The 27,378-nt window shown below is 32.5% G+C and overlaps 4 protein-coding genes and 1 long non-coding RNA gene across 5 annotated transcripts; 4 read left to right on the top strand and 1 right to left on the bottom strand.

Annotated features, from left to right (window-relative positions):
- Positions 1–2,333: 2,333 nt before the first annotated feature.
- On the bottom strand, positions 2,334–2,876 carry LOC107645642 (indole-3-acetic acid-induced protein ARG2). The gene has a single exon (XM_016349721.3). The coding sequence runs from the start codon at positions 2,769–2,771 to the stop codon at positions 2,478–2,480; it is 294 nt and encodes a 97-aa protein (XP_016205207.1). The 5' UTR covers positions 2,772–2,876; the 3' UTR covers positions 2,334–2,477.
- A 1,703-nt stretch (positions 2,877–4,579) lies between these two features.
- Positions 4,580–7,673, top strand: U1A (spliceosomal protein U1A). Its single transcript, XM_016349720.3, has 5 exons — positions 4,580–5,064; positions 5,165–5,337; positions 6,268–6,361; positions 6,700–6,788; positions 7,174–7,673. Exons 1-5 carry the CDS (start codon positions 4,980–4,982, stop codon positions 7,456–7,458), a joined length of 726 nt encoding a protein of 241 aa, XP_016205206.1. The 5' UTR covers positions 4,580–4,979; the 3' UTR covers positions 7,459–7,673.
- A 4,262-nt stretch (positions 7,674–11,935) lies between these two features.
- On the top strand, positions 11,936–16,776 carry LOC107645640 (U3 ribonucleoprotein (Utp) family protein). The gene is made up of 11 exons (XM_016349719.3): positions 11,936–12,392; positions 12,667–12,829; positions 13,046–13,530; positions 13,610–13,831; positions 14,046–14,369; positions 14,584–14,937; positions 15,026–15,106; positions 15,226–15,303; positions 15,396–15,779; positions 16,048–16,179; positions 16,337–16,776. The coding sequence occupies exons 1-11, from the start codon at positions 12,057–12,059 to the stop codon at positions 16,484–16,486; spliced, it is 2,709 nt and encodes a 902-aa protein (XP_016205205.1). The 5' UTR covers positions 11,936–12,056; the 3' UTR covers positions 16,487–16,776.
- Positions 16,777–17,272: 496 nt separating this feature from the next.
- LOC148554546 (uncharacterized) lies at positions 17,273–18,746 on the top strand. The gene is made up of 2 exons (XR_015885807.1): positions 17,273–17,655; positions 18,123–18,746. It is a non-coding gene; the product is annotated as an uncharacterized LOC148554546 (long non-coding RNA).
- Positions 18,747–22,177: 3,431 nt separating this feature from the next.
- On the top strand, positions 22,178–27,091 carry LOC107645639 (caffeoylshikimate esterase). Its single transcript, XM_016349717.3, has 7 exons — positions 22,178–22,418; positions 22,522–22,612; positions 22,721–22,753; positions 25,034–25,180; positions 25,400–25,530; positions 26,104–26,241; positions 26,455–27,091. Exons 1-7 carry the CDS (start codon positions 22,392–22,394, stop codon positions 26,923–26,925), a joined length of 1,038 nt encoding a protein of 345 aa, XP_016205203.1. The 5' UTR covers positions 22,178–22,391; the 3' UTR covers positions 26,926–27,091.
- Positions 27,092–27,378: the final 287 nt, after the last annotated feature.

The raw sequence follows: 27,378 nt of genomic DNA, 5'->3' as shown, positions 1-27,378 counted from the left end.
TTTAGAAATTTATTTGTCACTCTACTCAATACTATATTTCATGATGAATTTCATACGCCAAATGATAATAATTGAAGTGGCGTTGTCGGCTTATGTACAGTAGTTTAACAGACTTATTTCATCATACATTTGAATAGTCTCACACTCACTGGGATCTTTATTGTCCACTCCTTTGTATGGTAAACATCGCATGCTTCCCTCTTATACATATGTTTGTAATTCAATTATTAGGAAAGAACTACTTTTCAGGTAGCCTTTCATCTGAATTAGGTGTAACATTATTTTTAGATCTTAGCTTCCACATAATAATATGAAAATTTAAGCACTGGTGGTGGTGAATGACGGTGACTCATCATTCATCAATTTCCAATTCCATAAGTGGTATAATTGATCTCCAAATCCCGTTAGTTGGTTGAAATATCAATTAAAGAAATTTTTGAGACCAACAATTTTTTATATTTTTTTATTATTATTTGACGAGTATAAACATTAAATTGGTTTTAATAAATAAATTTTATTAATTTATGTGTGTAAATTCTAAAAAATATAGATACAAACTATATTAATTTATATGTATAAAATTTTGATAAATATAAATGTAAATTATATGTTTATTGTGTACAAATTAAAATACTTATAAATATATATATAAATTATTACTAATAAAAAATAATAATATTTACCGATTATGTATCATACCTCATATGAATTATTATACCCTGCCAAACCAATACACCCTATTCAAAAAATTGTTTAAAGTGTGTAATTTAATTCTTAGATTGCATCAAAATTTGTTATTGAGGCTATCGCTAGTGATGAATATTGGAATTGGAATAATCACACAAGATGACGAATCAAATCATAATATGGTCTACTCTTTATATAGTCCGATTCGGTGTATATAACCAAGCAAACAAAGAATGTGAGCAACTGAGCACAAAAGTTAAACTACTCACTTATTGATATTATAGTAAATATTAGTGTTAGTTTCTTATAAAAATGTGGTGGCAGATTAATCTGCTGTTGGACCAAGCAATGGCATACCACATATACCGATACCATCATATATATATATATATATATATATATATATATATATATATATTTCTCAATTATTAATTACAATTCTGAAGTCATGATATTATTCATGTATAGTCCAATAATTTGAAGTAACTAATTAATAAAAATGCAGAAGTAGATGAGAGATTTTGTCGAATGTTTAGGTCACAAGTGGAACTTTATCCACATGCATGCGCTGGAAAAAGGAATCTCATGGGACTATTATAATGGGGTTTTGTTTCTTGCTTGGGCGGTTTATTCAATTAAAGTAGACTGCTTCCAATACTCATTTGCTGTTATTATAAAATCCAATACTCATTCTTTTTCACAACATATCTTCTGAATTAATTAAGATTTACTTGCCACACACACTTTGTCTTTTAAATGTTTTTTAATTAAAAAAAAAAATCATGCATGCGTGTATTAGAAAATAAATGAATTCAGTAAGCATTACTTACCAACAAAATAGGAGTATGTAGTTTCCAATTTGCATTTAAACTCTTCCTCTGTCATTCTCGTGTTTTTTGTTTTTTGTTTTTTTTCCACACGTACGTAAAAGAAAGAGAAACAAAATCGTATACTACTGCTATCAAATTCTCGTTTAAAATTATTGGCTTCACATAAATGGTGTAATCAAATTAAATAATCAAGTACCGTGATTATCATTGTTGCTACGTTGCTTAAACATTTAGACATGTAATTCACTTTGCGTGAGTTCAAAATGTATATTAGAATAAAGTTATACTAATGGTTGGATGATTAGTAAAGATATAAAAAATACTATTTGTATACTAAAAAATCAGTTATTAATATATTTATATATATGTATAATTTAATTTATTTTTAATATATATTTTATTTTAATATATATTTTATATTAGTAGCTGATTTTAATACCGGTAGAATAGTTAAAAAAAAAAAAAATTATCTTAAAAGCATAGCACGCGAGTATAGCCATGTGTGACAATCATGTCCGCAGAAGGTGGTAGTGGAGCCAGCACCATTCATGGGTCATATATAGAAATTAGATTTGCTATATACATATACTTTCAAGTGTCAATTGGAAAATTTAGTAACAGTATCAACATATAAAATTTTTAAAGTGATATCACTGTTGACTTTATAATTTGTATTAATTCAAAAGAAATTAAATTCTCCTTTTTTCATGTTACAAAATTTCTCAAGAGCTTGATCCAACGTAACTTAATGTAATTAATGTGATAAAAAGAAAACTATGGCATTGAATTGAAAGCAGAGAAGAGAACAGAGTGCGGTTTTCATATAATGAAGTTGATTCCATTAGATTTTTGTAACAATAGAACAAAGAAACAAGTGCAAATAAATTAAAGGCATGGCTTTCATGTGAAGCAGCGAATCATTAAGCCAGGCATGAAGGACGAGTTGGTTAGTTAGTTGAATCATTTTTTGTTGAGAAGGGAGGCACGCAATTCGGCAACGTCGATCTCCTTGATGTTCTCGGGTTTGTAGTAGCCAGTGACAGGGTCAGGCACCCATGAAACCTTCTCTCCCTTCTCTTCCCCTGAAGAAGAAGACTTCTTGCTTCTGATGGCGCTGGATGCTCCTCCTCCCCTTCTTGCTGCTACGCTTCCTGTTGCCGTCGCAGCGTAGCCACGGGAGGCGGTGAGAGCCTTCGAGATTTGGTTTTGAAGGAGGGATGAGAGAGCCTTGGAGTTAGCGAAAGAGCGTGCCATTTCAAATTCTAAGTAACCGAGGAAAGCTTATAATCTCTGAATGAATAAAGAAGAAAGAGAAAAGAAGCTCTCCGCAGCTGTATTGTGAATATTTGAGGGTAGAGGCGTAGAGGGAGTGTGAATATATAGGGTTCAGAATGAGAAGGGTCCAGGAAAGAGAATAAGGCGCGTCAAATTAACAATGATAAGACGGTTAGACCTGGTCAAAATTGGAACCTGGTAACTGGTAAGTCGTCTGAGGTCAATGAACCAGTGAATGACCATGAAATGCACTTGCCGACTTGCCTTTCTTAGACTGGTTTTATAAAACTTCTACTTTTTTAAAAATTATTTATAAAAATTAGTTTTTAAAAAATAATATTTTAAAAATTATAGTATCTATATTTAATAAATTAAATTAAAAATAATTTTTAATAAATACAAACAATAAAAAATATATTTAGTAAAATAATTTTTTTCAAAGTTTAAAATATTATAATAATATTAATATAAAAATTAAATTTAAATATTAATTAGAGAAAATATCTTTTAAAATATCTTTGTGATTAAATTATATGTACTAAAATATATTTTAATAAATTATTTTTTAGTAATTAAATTATATTTTAAAATGTTTTGTAATGATTAAATTATTTTTTTACTAAAACACCTTTTGATATTTTTTTAGTGATTAAATTGTGATATCAATGCATATCATTTTAATATTAAATTAAAATTTTTTCCCGTGACACTAATAGAAAAATATAAAAAAATGTTAAACTAAACTTGTAAAATCATGTTTAATAATATGTATTGATATCATGAGATTAACAATAAAAATTATTAAAAAAATTGTTGTTAAAAAAAATTTTGGTAAAATTATAATTTAGTAGCTAAAAAATTATTGAAGAATATTTTAGTAAAAAATAATTTAATTATTAAAAAATATTTTAAAGGATATTTGGAAAAATTACAATTTATTCACTAAAAAATAATTTGTTAAAAGATATTTTAGTAAATAAAATTTTATTAAAAAATAAATTTTTATTAAAAAATATTTTTGTAAATTTTTTTTTTAAAATAAATAAAATTGACAATAATTAACACAAAAAATTTAAAATAGATTAATTTTTTTTAAATTGTAAGATAGAGAAATATATATTTTATAAATTAAAAAAATCATTTTAACATCTTTTAAAAAAAGAATGAAATCTTTTTTATTAATTAATATATAAAATTATATTAAATTTTTTAATTTTGACAAACACAAATTATTTTTAAAACACTTTACTTTAAATATTTTTAAAAACATCTTTATCTTATCTTATAAAAATTTATAAACGTAAGGGCAATAGGGCATAATCTGTGTAATTTATAAAAAAAACATTATAGTACTTCTTAAAAAGACTTTACTAAACGAACTCCTATTTGAGTTCTAGTTCCACAGAAGGCCGGGCCCCACAACTTGCCTTGTCAATTAGTTCCAGTGCAATGCAACTAATACTAATGCAACATCCGTGAATTACTAGGTATATAAGGTAGTCAAGTCATCCACTTGCATCCCAATTCGTTTCTATCGCAATCGTGCTTTCCTATTACATTCATGTGCATGAACCACCGAAAGCCTGCCTACCCAGCTAATAGCCACTTATAACCGGCAAAATTCACAATTGTCACCATCCATCTTTACACCTTCTTAGAACCTTCTCAATAATTCTCATCTCTGCTCATCGTTACTAGAAGCAAAACCCGTTTTACACGCACTTATTAGTTTCGAGTTCTGCGCGTCAAAATCAAAATAAATGATAAAAACCGCATACAGAAAATCTAGAATCATCGAATAATAAAAGGTATAAAATAATCAAACAATTTGACCGCTTCGACATCACAAGTTGCATATCAGTAGGCTATGAGCTTGCATTCTCTGTGATACAAAAGTCAAATTATAATTCATAATAGTTACGCATCCCAAGTTGGGTTTCAGTGAGTTCGTAATTGGACTCATATTGGCCCAACAAACCGTAATAAAATAAAATTCCAGTTAGGGAGGCCCATTATGACCCAGGGGAAAAAGCCCAGTGGTTTTGTTACTCAGCTTGGTTGTTGTGTTGGCTATTCATGGTGGCTTCGAGCACCGTCTCCGGCAGCGGCTCTAGCCTTAGGGTTTTACCATCTTCGCTCCTCACTTTCTTTTCCATCGGAAACAATCGAAATCGCAGGTGAAACAAAATGTCTGAACCCAATGCGATCGCTGAAATCCCTCAGAACATGACCATCTACATCAACAACCTTAACGAAAAGATTAAGCTTGATGGTACCTCACCTTCTATTCTGTTTTTGCACTTCTCATTCACGCATTTCCACTCTGTTCGATTTCAATTTCAATTTTCCTTCTTTTTTCTTTTTCCCTTCAGAGTTGAAGAAGTCGTTGCATGCTGTTTTCTCTCAGTTCGGGAAGATACTGGAAGTGCTAGCGTTCAAGACTCTGAAGCACAAGGGTCAAGCTTGGGTGGTGTTTGAGGATGTTAATTCTGCTTCCAATGCTCTTAGACAAATGCAAGGTTTTCCCTTCTACGATAAGCCAATGGTACCAGCTTCTTCCTTCAGTTCAGCTTTGATTTTTTTTTTTTTCTTTTTTGGGTATATTTCGGTTTGTTACCTGTATTGAGTGCATAGCTGTAATTTTCGTTTGATTCGCTTCTGAACTTTTGATTTTACTGTTTGGCGTGCTTAGGAATTCTGAGAGCACTTTTGGAAATACTTTTGATTATTCATTCAATTTGCATTACATTGTTCATCCCTTGTGATGAGTGGCAATATTGGCTATCGGTTTTGTTATTTAATCAGTAGAAGCAGTTCCCTAAACCAATTAGGAAGAGCTTTAATTGGACTAGCCCTGTATCTTAGAAAGAAATAATCCATGACTCTGAGAAAAATTGATGCTAAGAAATGGCCGAGTACAATATATCAATATTTGTTCTCAAGGTATCTCAGCTATCATAATTTACTAGGAGTCTAGTCAGTGGTTTGCCATCTTAAACTAAACCACCAACACTAGGGTTTGGGGCCTTGTAGATAAATCCTATTCACTTTCAGTCACAAGGGAATGTTATCACAATTAATTTTATTAAACAAGCCTCAATGAAAAGTTCATGAATCAAATCTGATTTTAGATTCATCTAGCAGCAGATGAATATATTTCTGTTAGTGGTTATATAGCAAATCTCTCGCTCAAATGCCATAAAAAACTATTTGCTGATCATGTATCAGTTTGTCTTGGAATTTATCTTGAGAAAAGGATATTATCGAAATTACACATGGCATTAAAAGAAAAAAGATTGCTTTGTTGTTTTCTTTGTGGAAAATGGAACAAATTTGTTCAAGCAACTTGCATGTTCTTTTACTTCACCTCCTTAGTTTCTGCTGCTGATTTAGATATGTTATAGTTTACTCTGTTCCTGTCAATGTTTTAGAACTTATTCTTCTGCAAGAAATTGAAATATTTCAACGTATGCAGAAAATACAGTATGCAAAGACTAAATCAGATATAATAGCAAAAGCTGATGGTACCTTTGTCCCGAGAGAAAAACGGAAGAGGCATGATGACAAAGGTACAACACTCCTAATTCTCTATTATGTTTTATGGATATTATATAATGTAAATTTAAAACTTTATGGCCGTAAAAACCTAAATTTAAAACTCAGGCATCTAAATGTAGTTATTAAATTTCACAAAATAGTGAACCTTTTTTTTTAAAAGAAACCTAAAAAATAAGCAAGGAACTGGATTCCTCTAGTTTTGACTTCTGAGAAACTGGGATGGATCAAAGCGTTTGCTGACAAGCTTGTGTAAAATTTGGCCATAGCAGTTTGTGTATGCACAGTCAAGAGTTGCATTTAGATGCGGAAGGAATTTTTATGAAAGTGACTCTGATACATTATGATGCAGGCAAAAAACGGAAGGACCATGTTGATCCTGGTTTAGCTGGAATGGGCGTAAATCCAGCATATGCTGGTGCCTATGGTGCAGCTCCTGCTGTAAGTTTCCTCACTTTCTTGTTTATTTTTTAGTCAATGATCATGTAAAACACCTACTAGTTTTCTAGTGACTAGTTGCACCTCAATTTACCAATTTCATTCGTGGTGTGAAACTAGCTGCATGATTTCTAAGACTAGAATATGGGTTGGTCATGTTTTGTAGAAAATTGAACCGAATCAGGAAAATTTTCTTCTTTGGTTTTCCTGGAAAATGTATTGTTGGTTAAAGTGGGAGGAAAGAGATTATTGTCATTGCTTGAAAGTCAGAAGAGATGACATGCTGAAGCATGAACAATGTGTTTCATTGTGTTCCTGATCACCATGTCTACTTAGTTGGTTTTACTTTTATTTTATACTCTTTTTTCTAATATTGCTACTATCCCAGGTATCGTATCCAGGTGGTGCAAAATCTATGGTACCTGAGGCTCCTGCCCCACCAAACAATATTCTCTTCATTCAAAATCTACCCAATGAGACAACTCCCATGATGCTGCAAATGCTCTTTCTTCAATATCCTGGTTTCAAGGAAGTTAGGATGGTGGAAGCGAAGCCAGGAATTGCATTTGTGGAATATGGAGATGAGATGCAATCAACTGTAGCAATGCAGGCCCTACAAGGTTTCAAGATAACACCACATAACCCGATGTTGATAACTTATGCCAAGAAATAGATTAGTGGTTTCTTCAACTTGTGGTGTGAAAATGGCGTCTTATATCTTCAAAGTAGAATTGTTAATTCATCTCATACGTTATGTATCTGCATAATTGATGTTTACCCTAGGCAGCCATGTTTCTTGTATGATTGTAGTTAGGGTGATGACTTCTACATTGAAAAAATTTCGTATTCAATACATCCCTTTCTGGTTCAAATTTAACAGTTACAAAATTACTTCACCTTGTCGAAGTTTTATTGGTCTTGTATTTGTGCCATCTTATGAAGGCTCGTCTTTAGTGACCAAGTCAACAACCATTTGGATTTTGGTGATCCTCCCTGAAAGCTTCCTCAAGTTTTAGCATAAACACTATATCAGTGGGAAAAATAACGATTTTGAGCAAGGGTACACACAACATGCTTGCATATGCATTATATATGAAAATAAAGTTGGTAAATAGCATGCTGATGATCTGATACTCTTACCCTAATGCTCCTATTCTAGCCTGTATTGAAATATTTGTGAGAGTTTAAATTGTTCACGTTTCGTTTTGGCTAAATGGAATTCCTTAATGCACTTTTGCCATTCCTGTTTAAAAAAGACTTATTGTGAATTGTGATATTGTATTGGAGCCAAGGGTAATGTAGACACACTACTTAAAATCGTATATTTGTTACTTAAAATCGTATATTTTTATTCTTTTATTAAATAGACATTTCCTAATGGTTTAATACTTTAATTGGGCTAGTTAATCTGAGTGTTCTATTTCAAATACCGATACTTCAATAGCAGAAAGGAAAAACAGAACTGGGTGATGTTTGTCAAAAAGAGAGTGTATGTGTATGTATGTGGCAATGGTAAGTACCTTGTTTTTGTTTTTTTCACTTTAGCATTGAAGACTTAATGAGTTCCCAAATTTAATGGACAAGGGAGAAGCCTTTTTTGTTTGATTGCTGTTCCTTTCTCCGAAGCATAGTGGAAAAACAGACATGAATTGCTGTAGAAATTTAGCTGTTTGGGAGGCATGATTGAGTTTCAAAAAGCCTTTGAATAATGGGTGTGTGTGTGACCAAATAAAGCTTTCACTGCATACCAAATGCAGGACGCACACGCCAATATTTAAGTCCCTTAGATTTGATAATGACCTCAGCCAGAATCTATGTTCTTCTTCCACAAGATAGACATAGAGGTAGAGAGGCATGGCCATTTCAAAGTGGTAACAGTTCCAATCCATCTTTTGTATCACACTAAAAGTACCCTTCCTTACATGGACATCACACGTAAGTATCCCTTATCAAATTTTAGGCATGCAAGCACTCTTTCACTTTTGGCTTTTGTTTTTTTAACCTTTGGCCTTTGCTTTGAGCACATTATTTCAACTTGTATGGCAATGGCAGTGGGTGACCGATTCACCAAATCCAAATAATGATGGCCAAGCTTACATGAGTGTGTCGTGTGAGCCATGTAATGTATGTATGACACTCTCTTAAATCCATATTTAACCTATTCTCCCACGCCACTGGTTTTTCTCATTCTCTGCCGCAATATAATTATCTGCTATCAACAGAACATAGTCGTCACCCATCACCAATAATTATTATCCATTAAATTAAATGTGGGTTCTACAAAGAATCAAAATCTTTGATTAACACCCCAAGAGACATATTGACCACAAACTTATGAAATATTATTTAAGGCCAAATAACTACAAAAATATTAAGAGATACAAATTTGTTTAGAGAATAAAACATATCAGAAAATAAATAAGTTGTTGTTATTATAGGACAAAATTCACCAAGACATAGATAAAAGGCGCAACTTTTATATTTATAATTTAACAGTATTAAAATAATAATATGTCCTGATCCAACAATGATTATGTTTGCTGAAAACCAAGTTTGCCTGGTGTGGAAGTTATGTGTCCTTCACTGTTAGTATTCACCCCATATTCATTGCTTTACCATATTTTTTTCTTTCCCTTTTTCTTCTGCAGGTTAAGTGTTTGAAATTCTTGCAGTTGTAGCCTCTGTTAAACCACCAAAAACTTTGGGGGAAAAGGGCAAAGACCCTATTGTATATAGGGAATGATATCTACCTAGGGAGAACCTCTCTCACTCTCTCACAAACACAAACACAAACACATGCCATACTCAAAAACTTGCGCCCAACACGCAAAGCCTACGTGCACTCATACATTATTCTTCTCCTCCTGCTGCTTGCACCATCCAATTCTATGCAAAGGGAAATTAAAGATGCAAGCCACTTACATGTGTATATATGCATGGTGGGACCCATCATTGTTGATCCAAAGGCTGCCATTGGAGTTAGTACAAATGGAAAAACAAGTGGCCAAAGTGTTCAAGTGAGAGTGAGAGTGAGAGTGAGAGAAGAACCTCAATATGAACAAAGGAGTTGTTGGCTTTTTTATGATATTAAAGCAGACATCACTCATTTTGGGTTTCCTTCGATATCCCTTCTTTGAATTTCTGTGTGTACTTGCCATCATGCTTTGCCAGACTCCCTTTCTTTTCTCTCTACTCAGCAACCTCACTTCACTCATTGCTTCTCTAAATTACCACCTATAAATACCCACCCTTCTCTCACTGTTTTTCTCACTTCAAACTAAACGAGTTCTAATGGATGAGAAACTCCTTGTTGGAGAAGCAGGGCACGTGCAAATTCTCTTGACACATTCTTCCGAATGCCATTGATGAACACTTTGCACGCGCTCCCCTTCTCCAACACGGGTTTCTCACCCCTTAATAAGTGTCTGAGGTAATTGCTCTCTTTCTTTCTTTCTTGCTATGTAGATTTATTAATTTGCAAATATGCATCACCCCTGTTATGTTCTTCTTTTTGATAAACACAGTGAAGCATGTCACTTTCAAATTGTGCTCTCCAAAGTAACCAGTAATTGCATACATTTTAACGAAGTTTGCTTATGTTACTGTTATGTATAAAACACCAGAGGTGGCTCTTTTCTGTGTGTATCAACAGAATCTGAACTTGAATAATTCAATGGAGACTTGAACTGAAAGTTATTATCTTGATAAACGCAACAACTAATTCAGAACTATTATATAATTAAGAAATAGCGTATTACTTAACGATATGCATTAGCAAAATAATAACGATGGATCCATCATGAATTAAAATGATCAATGAATTATGACCTGATGAAAATTAAATTGATGTCTGTAAGCAGTTAGAGAGACTGATTAAACTATATGTGTAATTCTTATATACACATAAATTTAGTATGTTATATTTAAATACAAGAAAATTTTGAGAAGAATAATAATAAAAAAACACATGTAGATAGACAGTAGACACGTAAATAAATATTTTTGAAACCCATAAATCATTTGATGTATTTTAAATCAAGTTAGTTAGACATTTTTAGTATGCATGTACTAAAATTGATGGGTTAAATTTGTATGCACAAAATTTTCTCTTATTATATTTATGTGAGAAATAAATAATGTAAGCTTTAGTAAACAAATATTTATTTATTATATTATTTTAAAACTTATACTTTAAGAATATTTATTAAGATAAACATAGTATTTACTATATCACTCAATCTCACACTTATTATTAGTATTATTATTATATTTAATAAATAAAATAGTGATTTTTTTTTGGTGACTAAATAAAATAGTGAATTGAAGTCACTTTTAGTGTGTATTAATTTGGTAGTAATAATATATAATTGTAATTATTGATTAAATAATCAAGTTTGTTGTATAAATAGTCACAAAAAAAGGTTTATTGTATAAAAAATAACCAAGCTCACATGTGACATGTTTTGGAAAAACAGATAGACAATAATATTCCCGTAAAATAAAAAATATAAAAACCTTACATAACTGTAAATAAAACCCACTTAACAGTATGAACTGTAGATGATAAGCTGATAATAGAATATTGACATTTTAGTTGTAATAGATTTATATTTGTAAAAGAAGATTTCGAAAGCTAGCAATAATAAAGACATTATTGATGAGGTAAATATAATTTTAATATAGCAAAATTTACTACGAATGATGATGAGATATATTGCAAAAAATAAGTTTTTAAAATTAAAGTATAATACTTTATTTAGAAAAATGAAATATTTTTCTATTTCGACATAGAAAATTTTAGACTATATATATTTTTTCAATTTATATTATGCAAATGACAAAAAAATTTTGAAATTAAAAAATGTCAAGATATCAAATTTTACTTTTACCTAGGTTCTTTTTAGACATTTTTCAAATAATTATGCAAATGTTTTTCAAAAAAAATTGAATGAAAACATAAACTTTTATCATTTATTAAAACAGTTAAATTTTAATGTATTAATAATATAAAATATTTTATATAATTATTGTTAAATTTATCTTTTTAAGATGATTATTCGCGCTATCAGAGTTATTTTTGCTGATTACTTAACTAGATGACCGATAAATCTACTTAGTGCATTAAAAATAAATTTAAAAATATAAAAAATTAATTTAATGGAGAGATTTAATCAATTTAGTTAGCGAAGTAGGGTTGTAGTGTGAGTGAGGAAGAGCATTGCTTCCAAAGTAACCGCCATTCCTGAGAAACCCCCTCACGGAGGCGCAGCCATGCCGGTAACCAAGCGGAAGCACAGGGACGAAACCAGCCACCGCAGAGGCCACTCCAAGCCCAGCAGGAATGCCAAGAAGAAGAAGAAGACGGGCCCTCGTTTGCCCTCCTCGTTGCAGAAGCAGCTGGAGCGCTTAAACCCTACCGTTCCCATTGAAAGCGACCAAGATATCGATTCAGCTGACGGTGACGCCGCAGAACGCGATCTTCTCCCCCATGATTTTTACGAGTATGAGGAACAACGGGCCGAGGAGGAGTCCAAGAAGAACAAGCGCTACGATCCTGGTTCCGTCGATAACCTCCAGCTCCCTATTGACCGTTCTGATGAATCCGAGGTAAATAATTAAATTAATCTGAGAAATTATTTTATTTCTGATTCATTGTTTGCGAGTTTTGAATCTGTTAATTGTGCACCTCATTGTATGCATTTTTTTTGTGATTCTGTGGATGTGTTCATTGACATTGATTTGTCATGATCCTGTTGAAATGCTTTTAGGATGTTATCGTTAGTTCATTGGTTTGGTGATTGACAGATTGGTGAATTTAATCATTGGACTAATCCTCTTTGTGCTGGTTCATAGTCATTTACGTGCTCATTTGTATTCTTAGGATGAGAGTATACAATCTGATGATGATAACGAGGATGATGATGATGATGATGGGTTGAAAAGGACTGGAGGTGCTGCTGATGATGATTCTAGCGAGGAAGGTGATGGAAGGCATACAAGGATGTTACAAGGAATTACTGGTATGCCAAGTGAGGCTTTTGAAGGTAAGAAAATTGTATTATATTTATTTTATTTTAAAAGACAAGTCTGGTGCTGGCATATTAGATGGGAATGACATTTGACTTTAGCTTAGAAGCTTTTCTCCTCCAAGAACTGTTTAGGCTTGATGCATTCACATGTAGGGAACCACTCTGCTGTTTATCCAAAGTCTAGCATTTTCTTTTTCAGAAGTTTGATTGTGAGTCTTGTCCAAAATGCAGGCAAGAAGAAGAGGAAGATGAAAGATGATGTTATACCAGAGCTATATCCGGAGTCTGAATATAATCCTAGTCGTGATGTTGTGGATGGTGATGGACAAATTAGCATCGATGACCTTTTGAATCCTCTTCAGGATAATCCTGGTTTTGGAAAACTTAGGAAAAGAATACAACAAATTGAGAACAATTCTAAGCCTATACATGCACCGCTTCGAACGGCAGATCAAGCAAAGGTGGAGAGGAAGGTAGCTTATGAAATATCAAAGAAAGAGGTCACAAAGTGGCAGCAAATTATTCAGAGAAATAGAGAAGCACCAACTCTTTTATTTGATGAGAATGTAGATTTAGGGTTTTCAACTGTAGGGGCAATAGCTTCTGAATTTGAACCCAGAACTGAATTTGAGAGGAAAATGGCTGCACTAGTTTCTGATGACAAAGTTATGGAAGCTCATAAAAAGGATGGTTCTAGGCTTCTTGAGATGAACATGGTAATCTTGTTGTCGATATAGGCTAAGTATTAGGTTTATGTCATTTCAATTGTTAAATGTAGCTTATGATGCTTTACAGGTCTCTGTTGAAGAAGAAAAGGATAGGCAAAGCCGTATTGCTAAAATGCGGAGCCTTCTTTTCCGTCATGAAATGAAGGCAAAGCGTCTCAAAAAGATCAAGTCCAAAACATATCATCGTTTGTTGAAGAAAGATAGATTGAAGACCGAAGCTTCTAAGATTCAAATGGACCCTGAAGCTGCTAAAGAATTTGCCATGAAACAAGAGCGCCTGAGAGCTGAGGTATAACATCATCCCTCAAGAAAGAACATTTTTTTTAAATAAATAGTTTATCAATTGATCAATTAGAAGAGGAAAATTGGTGTCTATTAACTTTTTTAATATCATCTTGCTGGTTCTTTGATTATTTATTCCGTTAAAACATCCAACTTGAGGAGGATGCATATATCTTTGCATTATGTTACTTTTTAATCCTCGATTTACCAACTTGCTACAGGAGCGTATGACACTCAAACACAAAAACCAGAACCGGTGGGCTAAGCGTATCTTAACACGTGGTTTGAACAGCCAAGATGAAGGAACTCGTGCTGCCATAGCTGAACAACTTCAAAGGCATGCTGAACTGACAAGAAAAATGCACTCTATGAAGGATAGCAGCAGCAGCAGCAGTGATGACAGCAGTGATGAGGATGCTGGAGATTCTGGTTCTGATCAGGACATGGCTTCCAAGGTTTTGAGAAAAGCAATAGAAAAGACAAAGAAAGTGATAGAGGAAGATAATGAAACTCCCAAGTCCGGGTTGCTTTCTCTTCCTTTCATGGTAATTATACATTGGTTCTTAATTTTTCTTCAAAGAATTATTTTGTAATGTAACCTTTCATGAAATGCTAGTTATTCAATTATTTATTGTATTAAAACATCCAACTGTGAGGAAGATGCATATATCTATGTTTTGTGTATGTTTTAAATTTGTCAGTTAGGAGGTTTTCTTATTAATCTGTTGTATCATCTTTTTTTTTCCCCCTCTGCTTTAGAGGCGTGGATTGGAGAAGAGAAAAGAGGCAGTTGTTGAAGAAGCCAACCTTGCTATTCAAGAATACAAGGATTCCAAGAATAAGCTGGAGAACTCTGTCGGCTCAGAAGACCCAGAAACCACTTCTATCAGTGGCAGAAGAGTGTTTGGAGCATCTAAAACCCATATCTCTGATGCAGGTAATAAGGTGAAATCAGATTACAATTACGGTAGCAGTGACAGTGAGGATGACATAAGGGCCAGCAAAAATGGCAATATAGAGACTGGGGGAAGTAACATTTTGCAGAAAGATGTGAACAGTGATTCAGTCTTGATTCAAGAAGACACTGATAATCATCAGGAATCTGTATTTAAGGTGATGAAATTCCCAGTTTTTGGACCTATTCTAAACTTTGTTGCTTGATCATTAAATCTGATACGTTAGTTGCATTTTTTTATTGCAGGACTTTAATGAGATTGTCAAAAATCCTGGGCCAAAAACGACATATGAAGTTTCCTTATTTGTATCAGATACATGGAAAAAGGTTTGAATGCTTTTGGATCATGTTGTGTTTTGAAAATTGATATTTCTAGTATCTTTTTATGATGTAAAAATTATGTATAATTTATTGGAATTCTGTACGGATGGACTTATGATGAGCAGGCTAAAAACAGAAATGAAGGCGGCACAAATGGCAAGAAGTCTGCAATTGCTGCAGGACCTGTTAGGCAAGATATAAAAGTATGAATTATAAACTATTTACATTTGTTTAGACATATAGCAATATTGTTGATAAAGCCTGATTTATTTGTATATTTATTTTGGTTTCCTAGGATACTGTAAAAGAAGCTGAAGAGGATAGTGATACAGATAGTTCAGGACAGATGGTTGACGGAATTCTGACTGCTGGTTCCAATCTATCTTATGAGCTTCCTTCTCAGGAAGAGCTCATTCGGCAAGCTTTTGCGGGGGATGATGTAGAAGATGAGTTTGACAAGTATAAGATGGAGATTCTCAATGAAGAAAATCCCGAGCCAGAAAAGCCTGTATTACTTCCTGGCTGGGGGCAATGGACGCATGTACAGAAAAAGAAAGGTTTACCATCTTGGATGCTGAAAGAGCATGAAAATGCCCAGAAAAAGAGGGAAGAAGCTATTAAGAAGAGAAAGGATGCTCGGCTAAAAAATGTGATAATCTCTGAAAAGATAAATAAGAAGGTTAGTGGCACTATTGTACAGTAATATATTTTTTTTCTCAGAGCTCTCTGGTTATAGTTGCTCTATCTTTCAGTAGAACTTCACGCTCCAGTTTCAGACCTTCTGTTTCACGATTTAGTGATTGAATCCTATAGCTAGCTACCATTTGCATTTTGCTCCCGGTTATGTGCTGACTAGGTTTATGCTTATTGTTTTCAATTGTGTGGCATCAATGATTCAATCATGATGATTGAGGTTTCAATCTTATATTTCCTTTTGGATATGGCAGGCTGAGAAACTCCACACAAAAGCATTGCCGTTTCCTTTTACTTCTAAAGAGGCTTTTGAACAGAGCATGCGTGTCCCCATTGGACCAGAATTTAACCCGGCAACTGCAATCGGACCTCTTACCCGGCCTGAAGTAAGTATTGTCATTGTTGAATTTCTCGAATGCTGTACTGCTGTAGTATCATGCTGTTCTTTGAAGTGATGACCAGAGAACTATTTGAAAAATAGCTGTAAGATGCATTATGTGTTCCTTTCTCTCTCTTATATTGAAACAACTATTGTATGTGCAGGTGGTGAAGAGACCAGGTGTTATCATAAAACCAATAGAGTTTGAGGAAGTGAATCCACATGGAAAACCAGAGCAACGGGGTGGAGATAAGCATAGATCCAAGAAAAATAAAGGCAGTGGTGGCAGATCCATGAAGAAAACAACGGTTTAGTGTAAAATTTAATCGTCAGGGAGTTTTGATTCCGTTCCCTGTTCAATTTATTATTTCAATTTTTCAGTATCTAGGAGTACAATACAATGAATGTAGTGATGTATTTTCCGAGTTAAAAAAGGAAGAGCCCTATACAAAGAGAAACATAAGAGGGGGAGGTGGGGCGGGAAATATCTCGTGTATTATTTATTTAGTGAAATTTTTTCAATCTAATGCTTAATGAGAATTTTACTTATTTGTAATTATGTATGACACTGTATGCTTTGGTAAAGAATCTGTTATCCATCTAAATTTCAAACGACTTTAAGGCTATGCTATGCACTAAATTAGACAGATCTGGTATCATGTTTTCGATATATTTAACCTTTATTTGAATTTAATGTAGGGTTTAAAATTTAGGATTTGGATTTAGAATTTTGAATTTAAGGTTTAAGATTAGAATATAAGATTTAGGATTTAGAATTTAGTGTTTAGGATGACTGATGGTAGTGGCTGGCAGTGGTGGCTGGAGGGTGATCACAGGCGGCTAGTGGGTGGCCGTTGTCATGAAATTATTCATCTCATTCATTTTAAAAAGGTTTAATTACTCTGCAGGTCCCTATAGTTTCACCGAATTTTCAATTAGGTCCCTATACTTTTTTTCTTTTCAATTGGGTCCCTATACATTATTTTTTTTTTCAATTAAGTCCCTGCCGTGAATATAACGTTTAAGATAACAGAATATTCTTGATAAAAAACGAATATTCTTGTCATTTGATTGGATTAGCTAGCTGAACAAAAATGTAATTTTTCAAAATACCAAAAACACCCCTTTCATTTCATCCCAAAGAAAAACAAACCCTAGGTTGCTCTCTGAAGATCGCGAGGATCGTCTGCTGCGTCTCCTGCGTCTCCTGCGTCCGTCGTCCGCGTCCGTGTCTGGCTTCCTCTGCAACGGACGCTTGGTGGTCTGCTGTCCGTCGCATCCTCCCCTCTGCGCTGGTCTCCTCTGGTTTGTTCTGTTCGGAGATCTTCGCCGTTTCTCCATCCAAGCCGTCGCCGTCCCTCGCGGTGAAGCCCCTCGCCTGACGTCGCCGCGCCGCACCGTGCCGAGCCTCGTAGCGCCTGGCCTCCCATCCCCGCGTTGTGCCTCTGCTCCATCTCCTTCTACTTGAACTATCTGCAAACAGGTAACAAAAAAAAAAGCCTCTTTTTTCAGTTTTAAAACTTCATGTTTATGCTTATTTTATTTTGTTTAAAAATATGGCATTGGTTGATTATCGATTTGTTGAATTGATTTCTGAATTATTTTGATATAATAGTTTATTTAGGGTTTACAATATGGATATTTATATATAGGGATTTTGTTAAAAGAGGGAAATTTTTACTGTCAAGCAGGGCAAATTTTGCTTTTTTCCAACAATAAATGGTGTCCTGCTTCTGCAGGCTTCAATGCCTCTTGATTTTTCTGTTCAATTCTCATGGATGATTTAGGATTTTGCTATAAATTAGAAGTTTTATATTTAAGGTCTAATGGAAGCCGAAAGCCATTAGACATAATGTCATTTCATATTGATATTGCAATATATGCCATCCCCTATTTGGCACCTTGGATAGATTCTGGTCATCTGCTCACATATTGAGTTTTATGCTCCAGAGTATGGCGGCTGCGGCTTCTTAATGGAGAAGGCCGATATATATAGTTTTGGGGTTTTGATTCTTGTGATTGTGTCGGGAAGAAGGCCGCTACATGTTCTGGCATCTCCCATGAAGCTTGAGAAAGCTAATTTGATCAGCTGGTGTAGGCATCTTGCTCAAGCGGGTAACATTTTAGAACTAGTGGACGAGAAATTGAAGGAACATTACAACAAGGACCAAGCAAGCCTTTGTATCAACTTGGCGCTTGCTTGCTTGCAAAAAATTCCAGGGTTTGAAAGGGGAGATGGATCTTGAAAGGGGAGATGGATCTTCCGCCACTTCCATTTGAGTTCTCCCCTTCACCACCTTCCAGATTATATAGCAGATCAAGGAGAAAATAGAAGGGCACTGTTGAATAGGTTTAGGTGTTTAGCGATGTTCATGGAACCTGAATGATTCATGTTGTATGTATATCATGGAAACTACAAGTTGCATAAACTCTGTTTGTAATTGTATGTATCCTTGTCAATTGTGAGTGTGCAGTTGCAGCATTGGGTAGCTTAGCTCTTCATTGTAATAGGTAAGGGCAGAAGGCTATTTGTTAGTTGCAGTTTGTTTTTCAAGAGATCAAATTGTCTTGCAAGGGCTCCCCTAACATGACACCAGTACACCACTGGTTTCTTACTTTCTTTTATATTAAGAGAAAATTAACCCTATTCGTCAACACATAAAGCATAGTTGAAGTTCAACTAAATCATTCTAGTATATTCTTAAGATAAGGTATTTTGAAAGTAAAAAAAATAAAGAGAAGATATTTTTGGTATAATTTGTATATAAATAAGAAAAAAATGACAGTGATAAAATAAAAGGGATTATAGGAATATTTTTTATGTCGTCGAATCATTAAATAGGGATTATAAGAATATCTTTCATTGAATATTTATAATTTCTCTAAATTTTCAATTAGGTCCCTATATTTTTTTTCCTTTCAATTAGGTCCTTAGGGGTATACAAGTAATTTCACAATTCACTAACATTTTTTTAACGTTTAACGTTAACAAGGACTAAATTGAAAAAAAAAATAATGTATAGGGACCCAATTGAAAAAAAAAAAAGTATAGGGACCTAATTGAAAATTCGATGAAACTATAGGGACCTGCAGAGTAATTAAACCTTTTAAAAACTTAAACTTAAACTGATAGGAGAAGGTAATATTAATAATATTTTTAATAATGTCTTTAAGCAAGAGTTTTTTTTGGATTTGTTTGTTTTTTGCATCAACTTTCTTTTCACTTTTTATTTGTTTTATACTAATTTTTTTTTATTTTTGGGGTATTTTAAGGATTGAATTTAAGATCTTTTGGATATAGAATTTTGATATTATATCATGAAATTATTCATCCCAAAATTTTAAATTGATAGAAAATAACATTAATGATTATATCTCTAATAGTAGTAAGATATGGTGGTGGTGGATTAAGAAAGAAAAAGATAAAAAAGAGAAACTATAAATATAAAAAAATATTACAAAAAGTTTGTTGAAAGTAGTTGCTAAAAAATAGATTTTTAGTTGGACTCGACGAAAACATATTTATTTAGTTCTTCGTTGATTAATTCAACAAAAACATTTGCTATCCAAACAAGTATTATGGGGCTGGATGATGGGTAGGTTATAGCTTCATTTAAGAAAGAAAGCAAAGTCAAACCAACGAATCGAAGTTTCTAAAATCTGAAGTATTTTACTCGGCTTTTTATTTTGTCAAACTCTTATTGCCAATAGAGTCAAAAAAAAAAAAAAAATTGCTAACAAATTAAACATGTTAAAATTTTATGGTGAGTTACATGACCAATGACAAAGTTATTTTAGTCTAGTCAGTCTAATAGTTTTCTGATACAATAAAAATTAGTTGAAGAAAAATAGAAAAGATGCTTAAGAAGAAAAAAAAAACTTGATTAAATTTGGTTACAAAAATAATTTGTTTAACTACTCTTTCTCAAAATCTTAATATACTGAATGCGTTAAAAATGTTTCTTTTATTTAACAAGTATCTTTTAACGCCACATTCACGAAACAAATTTTCTAATCTTGTAACTTAATGTTGTGTTCCTGATTATTTTGACAGGATTACGTTGCCAGAACAAAGAGAGTTAAGATAGATTGGGAAAGTAATAATATAACTAGACAACGGAAAATGTGAAATCCGTAGCTTTTTTTTCTCCCATAAATCATAATGCCTGTACCAAATGCGTTAAGGTGGTTTGACAAGAAAGGAGAAAAAGGTTGTCCATTTTCGGCCACTTTGAGCTTCTAGTACAGAAACCTACAGTGACAACTATGGGGTTTCCACATTCAATAAGGACCTACAAAAATTAATAGTTATCATTCTCTCAATGCAAGAAAAGTGGGTAGAAGGAGCAGGACCACCTAAAGAGAAGAAGATGCATACGTCAAAGGCGGTGTGGTTTGACCAATTTGCTTGCAGTTTCCAAACTATTCATGCTTTTCAAGTTTTATTTCGTGGAGAACTTGTTTTCTTAGCATAAATCTCAAATGCTTTGTTCAAGTTTACATGCAGGTAAACCCAGCCTGGCAACCTTTAATAGTATTATGTTTCATCTATTTATTTTTAGGTATTTTTTTTTTCCAATAAGCATAATTTTCAATATGCTAAATTAAAAAAAAAATTCTATAGAAAGGTTATTTTGTAGGCTAAATTTGATGTGTTTTTATCGAGAGTAAAAGTGACCTCTATCCGTCCTACAGTCTACAGAGTAGTACAGAGCAGAGACCACTGTGTTTATTATGCGTACCACCATTTTACACCTATCCTTTTTCTGAACCATATTTACGAATCCATTATGTTGTGCAACTAACTACTACTAGAAGTCACTAGAATTGAGTACCAAATCCAAAGGAAAGTAAACAGTTCATCAAGCTCATTATTATTTATTTTTCGAAAATGAAACTTTATCATGTCATATATATCTCCGATATATGTATAATTTGATCCTAGAGAAGACAATTAATATTATTGCTAATGTATGTGCATGTGTATCGGCAAATTAAATGTTGAAACTGGAAATTAGGACTAGAGAATTGTGATGACGAGGAGACGTTACCACCGACCAGACCAGTGTGAACTAAAATACAATGCAATCAAGGCATTTATATCTGGACGTTTCTATTTTACATTATGAATAGTTGAATACTTTGGTTAATTGGGTTGGAGGCGTAGGTGCTCCATCCTTCAAATTAAGTCACCTAAATTTGAGCGTTAATGATAGAACAAGAAAATAAATTAACTCCCTCTCTTTGAGGCAGAGACGTAGAAAAATATTAGATAATTACTCTTAACATTTTTATTTATTTTATTTTTAAGTTAATATTAATTAATTTTTTATTATTTGTTCTTACTAAAAATATTAGTCCTTTATCATTTTCTTTACAAAATGACTATTTTTTAAACACTTAAAATAAAAAAAATTAAAAAACCAACAAAATATATTATTTTTTGTCAGTACTTTTAATCATCAATCTAGTAATTCAGTAATACTTTTAACCCATATTTTTAAATATTAACTAACAACTGACTAAAAAAATAAATTCTATTGACCTTTTAATATTTTTTCTTAAATTTGCACCAACTTAATTGGCTTTTTATGTTATTGTTTATTACTATTTCTGTTAATATATGAGAAAAGAGGAGAAAAGGACTTTTAATATAACAAAAATGTTTGGCATTGTTTAAAAACTATAAGTAGTCATAATTTCTTTTTTTTTCTTTTATTTGTATTTATTAATTATTATTAGAATAAATATATAATATCAAATATAAAAAAATTGTATAATTATAAATATTAAATCAAATAAAATAATTTTAAATTATTGTTTGCCAAACATTATTTTAAAAGCTATAACTCAAATGACATAGTCTTTCCGTACTTACCTAAAATTAAATCACCTAAGAGGTTGCGGATTCCAGCCTACAAATCTTTGATAAAAAAAATTCTAAATTAATTGGTAAATTCAACGTCGTCTATGTATATAAGAAAGGGACCTACATCAAAATTCATGTGTGTAAGCGTATATACATATGAAAGAAACATGCTCTCCTTATTCACTTCACTTGTACATATTTCTCTCTCTGTCTCTCTCTCAAGCTAAGCTCGTTCATGCCATCTTCATCATTATTCCTCTGATTTTGCTGCATGCTTTTTCTACTCATCAACTTAACTTTCAGATCCATCATCACCTTGGTCTCTTGTAGCTACAATATAATTTAGTTTAATGGATTTAGAGTTTGAATATCAAGAGGTAAGAAGTAAGTAAGTAAATTCATATTATTATAGTGATAGTGATAAAAAAAAATGGTGATATATATATATTCATATACTAATAATTAAGTAGGAACGAACAGGAGTACTGGAGAAATTCAAGAGGAATGCAACTTTTTACATGCAAATGGTTACCTCTATCTTCTCCAAAGGCTCTTGTCTTCCTTTGCCATGGTATCATTCATTCACTTTCTTTAATTTCTGGTTATTAATTAGTGGGTGCATCATGTGTGTGAGTTGTGACTGATTTAACTCTGCCTCCTCCTCTTCATTAATTTGCAGGGTATGGCATGGAGTGCAGTCGCTTCATGAGAGGTAATAAATGTTCTTCTTCATCAATTACTCTTCTACTCTCAACTCTCATCTACTTTAACTCACCTCTTTTCTCCTCTCCATTTTTTCCTCTTTTTTTAATGCTATATATATATCCTGAAAATAATATTTATTAAGGTTTAGGATTATAATCTTAAAGCCTCACATTAACGAGTTTTTTATCTTATAAATTCTTTATTTTTTGATGATTTTTTTAGTTTAAGATTAATTTTATGTACTTCTCACATCTACAATATTGATATTTAATTGATATTTATTAATACAAAAATAGTTTTTTTAATTTTTTTTCTATTAATATTGTTAGATGTGAGATCATATTTTACAACACTAATGAGAAAAAAAAATTGAAAAAATTAATTTTTAATAAATTTAGAAATGGTCTTTTTTTTACTCACAAATAAAAAAGTTATCTATATTAATAAGGATTAATGCATGTATCACTATCAGATTTCCACCTTCTGGTGCCAGTGGTTGAACCTCCAACATAAAACAAAATAATAAAAAATAATTAACTACATAGCCATATATTCTCAAAATAATTTAATTAGTTCCCCTAACTTGGGTTTATTAAAATTAGTAATTTGACTCTCATCTACTTAATTAGTTAGGCTACCTTCCAAGTTTGGATACACTATATAGTGCCATCTAGTGTAGCTACCGTTGCCAAGTGATGTTACGGTTGAACCAACTAAACCACGGTATAGTTACGATTTATATGCAACATGTGGCACATAGCTATAGCGTTGGCGTGAGCATAATTAACTCAAATTTATAAAGAAGCCTTTCCATGGGATAAAAGAAATTTTAAAAAATGGAGGAAGATAACTTTGAGAAATGAGAATTGAGAAGCGTGGATCCACCAATATTAATTCACACAAAAATTGTTGCAATCAAAACATTAATTGCACTGTCGCCACTTTAGCTGTAGCCATATTACTAGGCATTGGTGTTATGAAATCACTTGTAGAGTTGGCGGTGGTCACATTATTTGTAGAAAGAATCATTTAATACTTTGAATATGTATATGATCTTCTGTCCTAATTTGCACTAGTATCCTGCTGAATGTTGAGATGTCTTCTAATTTTTTTTTTTTGAAAAAATTTAAAGAATTAGTATTTTTACTAAAATTTAGTCAATATTTAATTATTAATAAATAATTTTACATTATTAAATATCATTTTATATTATTAAAAATACTGATGATAATTAATTGATAAATACACTGCTAGTCCCTAAGACTTTTTTCTTTTCTTTTCTGTATTCAATCACAGAACTTGGTTTGTGGTCTTGTCTATGTATGTAATCTAGTATTGACCATTTGACCGTACCAATTCATTTTGAAACAATCAATTTCTTTAGAGTCATCTTGAAGTGTCTTAGTCTCTACTCATTAAAGATATATAATTATGAAAAGCTCCTTTTTGAAAAATCAAGTAATTTTAGGTTTTAAGAAAATAAATATTCATCCGGTTTTTGTAGAGTAACAAGTAAAGTTTTAGTTATGAAAAATTTCTTCACTATTAAACTAAAATTCTTGAGGTTTTAATATAAGTATTTGCTATGGTACCTAAAAAATATTGTTTAATTACTAAAATAAATTACATATTTAATTTTAAATTTAAAAGTATAAAGATTAAAAAATTTTAAATACTTTAAAGTTATTATAAAAAATAATTTAAACAAAAATTAGACACCAAACAAAAAATACCATAAAATTAGCCTTTAATATATTTATATTGAATAGAAACTGTAAAAGCTCTTTCGAAAAACCCAACCACCCAGTAGTGACCGAAATTAAAAATCAAAACCTAACCACCATGAGAGTCAATAATAATAATAACAAGAGCTATTAGTAAGAGAGATTTTAATTAGGTGGACAAATACAACTAATATGGCCGGCAACTTGCGAGTAGGTGAATCGTCTTTTGATGATTGTGCAATCTTTAATGTTATTGTTAAATATGTATATAATATAATGGTGGATACTACCATGAAGATTTTACTATTGTCTTCATATGAAGATACTTCTTTTTTACCATTAGATGATAAAATGTATGGTTTGATTTTGATGTGTTGCAAAAGTGTTATTTTTTTTAAAGTGTGGCTAAACAAACAAAGTACACTTTTAACACAAGAATCTTCATAAAAAGATGTTTTTAGCATCTTCATTTGAGTAGTTGCCTAATATAATAGCATGGTTGCAAAAGTAATTGCCTACGCTACTTTAATTTTGATGTTGAATTGAATATGGTTGGAGTGTAGAATGTGGAGTAAGGCTAGCTTGTGCGAGGTACGCTGTGTACGGTGTGGATTATGAAGGACATGGAAAATCCCAAGGTGCCCGTTGTTACATCAAGAAATTTGATAATATTGTTCACGATTGCTTTGACTTTTTCAGCTCAGTCACCGGTATGGACTTCAACCAACTCGTTGACTTTATTTATTCCATATATAAAATTAATAATTACATATGCAGTTAATTAGTTTGATTCATTGTCAACGAGATATAATTCAAATAGCATAATTTATTTGTCTTCACTTAAAGATTTTGAATTCGAATCTCAATCATAACTTCAAAAAAAATTTTATAGTTTAATTCATTTGCGAATGCATTATCTCTGGTGACAGGGCTTGAAGAGTACCGTGGAAAACCCAGGTTCTTGTATGGGGAATCCATGGGAGGGGCTGTTGCCCTACTTTTGCATATGAAGCACCATTCTTTTTGGGACGGTGCCGTTCTTGTTGCACCCATGTGTAAGGTATGAATGTATGCTGCTCCATAATATTTCTTATTTTCTTTATTTCTATAAAAATATTTATTAGCATAAAATAGTATTTTTGTATGGAGAATATTAAGGAGTTAATGATTTTAGTGAAAAATAAAAATTTAACTAAGACAAATAAAAAATACTAATTATTTAATATTTTCTTTTTATATCTTATGTCAAATTTATTCTTTTATTGACTTTTTTGTGTCCATTTTTTTATTAATTATGCTAGTTTGAAAGTAACTGCTCGTATGAAAATGTTTTTTTTATAAATATTTATAATTTAAGACTTTGTTTGTTTGGAGTAAAATAAGAAAGAAATAGAGGAAAGAAAAGAGAAATTAATTTTTTTTTTTTTGTAAATTGCACGTTAAAATTTAAAATTTATCCCTTTTTTTTTCTCTATTTCACTTCAAACAAAATAAGTCTAAATATTGAGACGTTTTATTAAATTGCCTAACATAATAGGAATCAACTTATCTAAAGATGTTTTGGCTAGGTAAGACATGTGTAGGTGAGTAATTGTGTGAAAATTGAAAGTAGTTAAAGAAATAAGTAATGCAGATATCAGAGAAGGTGAAACCACACCAGGTGGTGATCAATATACTGACTAAAGTAGAAGATATAATTCCAAAGTGGAAGATCGTCCCCACTAAGGATGTCATCAACTCAGCCTTCAAAGACCCTGCCAAACGAGAAAGGGTGACACATTCTTCGTCCACAGTTGATTCAGGTGCAGTTAATTTCATGTGAAGTTAATACTAGAAAGTCGTTAAATGATAATTTAGTCAAATCTGTCAAATAAATTATTTAACGACTATCAATTATTAACTTCATATAAAGTTAATTGCACGTACGTATTGAATTCATGGCCTCCGATATTTTCTATATATCTAAAGGGATAGGTGGGTGCAGATAAGGAAGAACAAGCTGATATACCAAGAGAGGCCTCGGCTGAAAACAGCACTAGAGATGTTGAGAACAAGCATGAGTATTGAGGAGAGTTTATACAAAGTGACTCTGCCATTCTTTGTGTTGCATGGCGAAGCAGACACAGTGACAGACCCTGATGTGAGTGGGGCATTGTATGAGAGAGCAAGTAGCAAAGACAAGACCATCAAACTCTACCCATCTATGTGGCATGGTTTGACTTCTGGTGAGCCTGATGACAACATCGACATTGTCTTTGATGACATCATTACGTGGTTAGACACACACAATACCAATAATCTTGCATCGTCCCATTCTACTCTTCAACCCTGTGCCACCACCGCTAATAAGACGACTACTACTAGCAGTGTTCTCCATAAAACACACATCAAGAGGAGGAGAAGCTATCTCTGTGGCTTGAAAAGACGCAATTCCCTGCACCATTCTGCAACTTAGACTAAATCCTTGTTCTACCTTGTTTATCAAAATTTCCTTTCAATATATGTGATCTGTATGTTAATAACATTGGGTAAATAAGCTGAGGTAGCTAGCTATTCCTGCTGTATGGGGAGTGTAAACAACTTATGTATGTGCCTAACAACATAATGTTTCATGTTTGACTTAACTACAAGTCCCAACAGCATAATAAGGTGAAAATCTCATATATTAAGCGTAATAATAATAATAATAATAATAATTGTTCCGTTCAGCTTCAGCCGAGGTATATGTCTCCAGGCGAGACTGCTTGTCTTGGGGGTGAACCGTACATCGCCTTGGAGATGGCCTTCGGGATTAACCTTGGCGTTGCGAAACACGGCGGCGGGAGCACCTGCAAAAAGCACTCCGACGCTCAAGTCAGAAGAGTATTCAAAATAATATAAATAAGTAGAAACGAGAGTGTATTTGTGA

This window comes from Arachis ipaensis, chromosome B6, assembly GCF_059453495.1.
Source record: "Arachis ipaensis isolate K30076 ecotype BB chromosome B6, ASM5945349v1, whole genome shotgun sequence".
NCBI classification, from domain to species: Eukaryota; Viridiplantae; Streptophyta; class Magnoliopsida; order Fabales; family Fabaceae; genus Arachis; species Arachis ipaensis.
The sequence above is the reverse complement of the archived record's forward strand: the minus strand, read 5'-3'. Positions and strand labels throughout refer to the sequence as shown.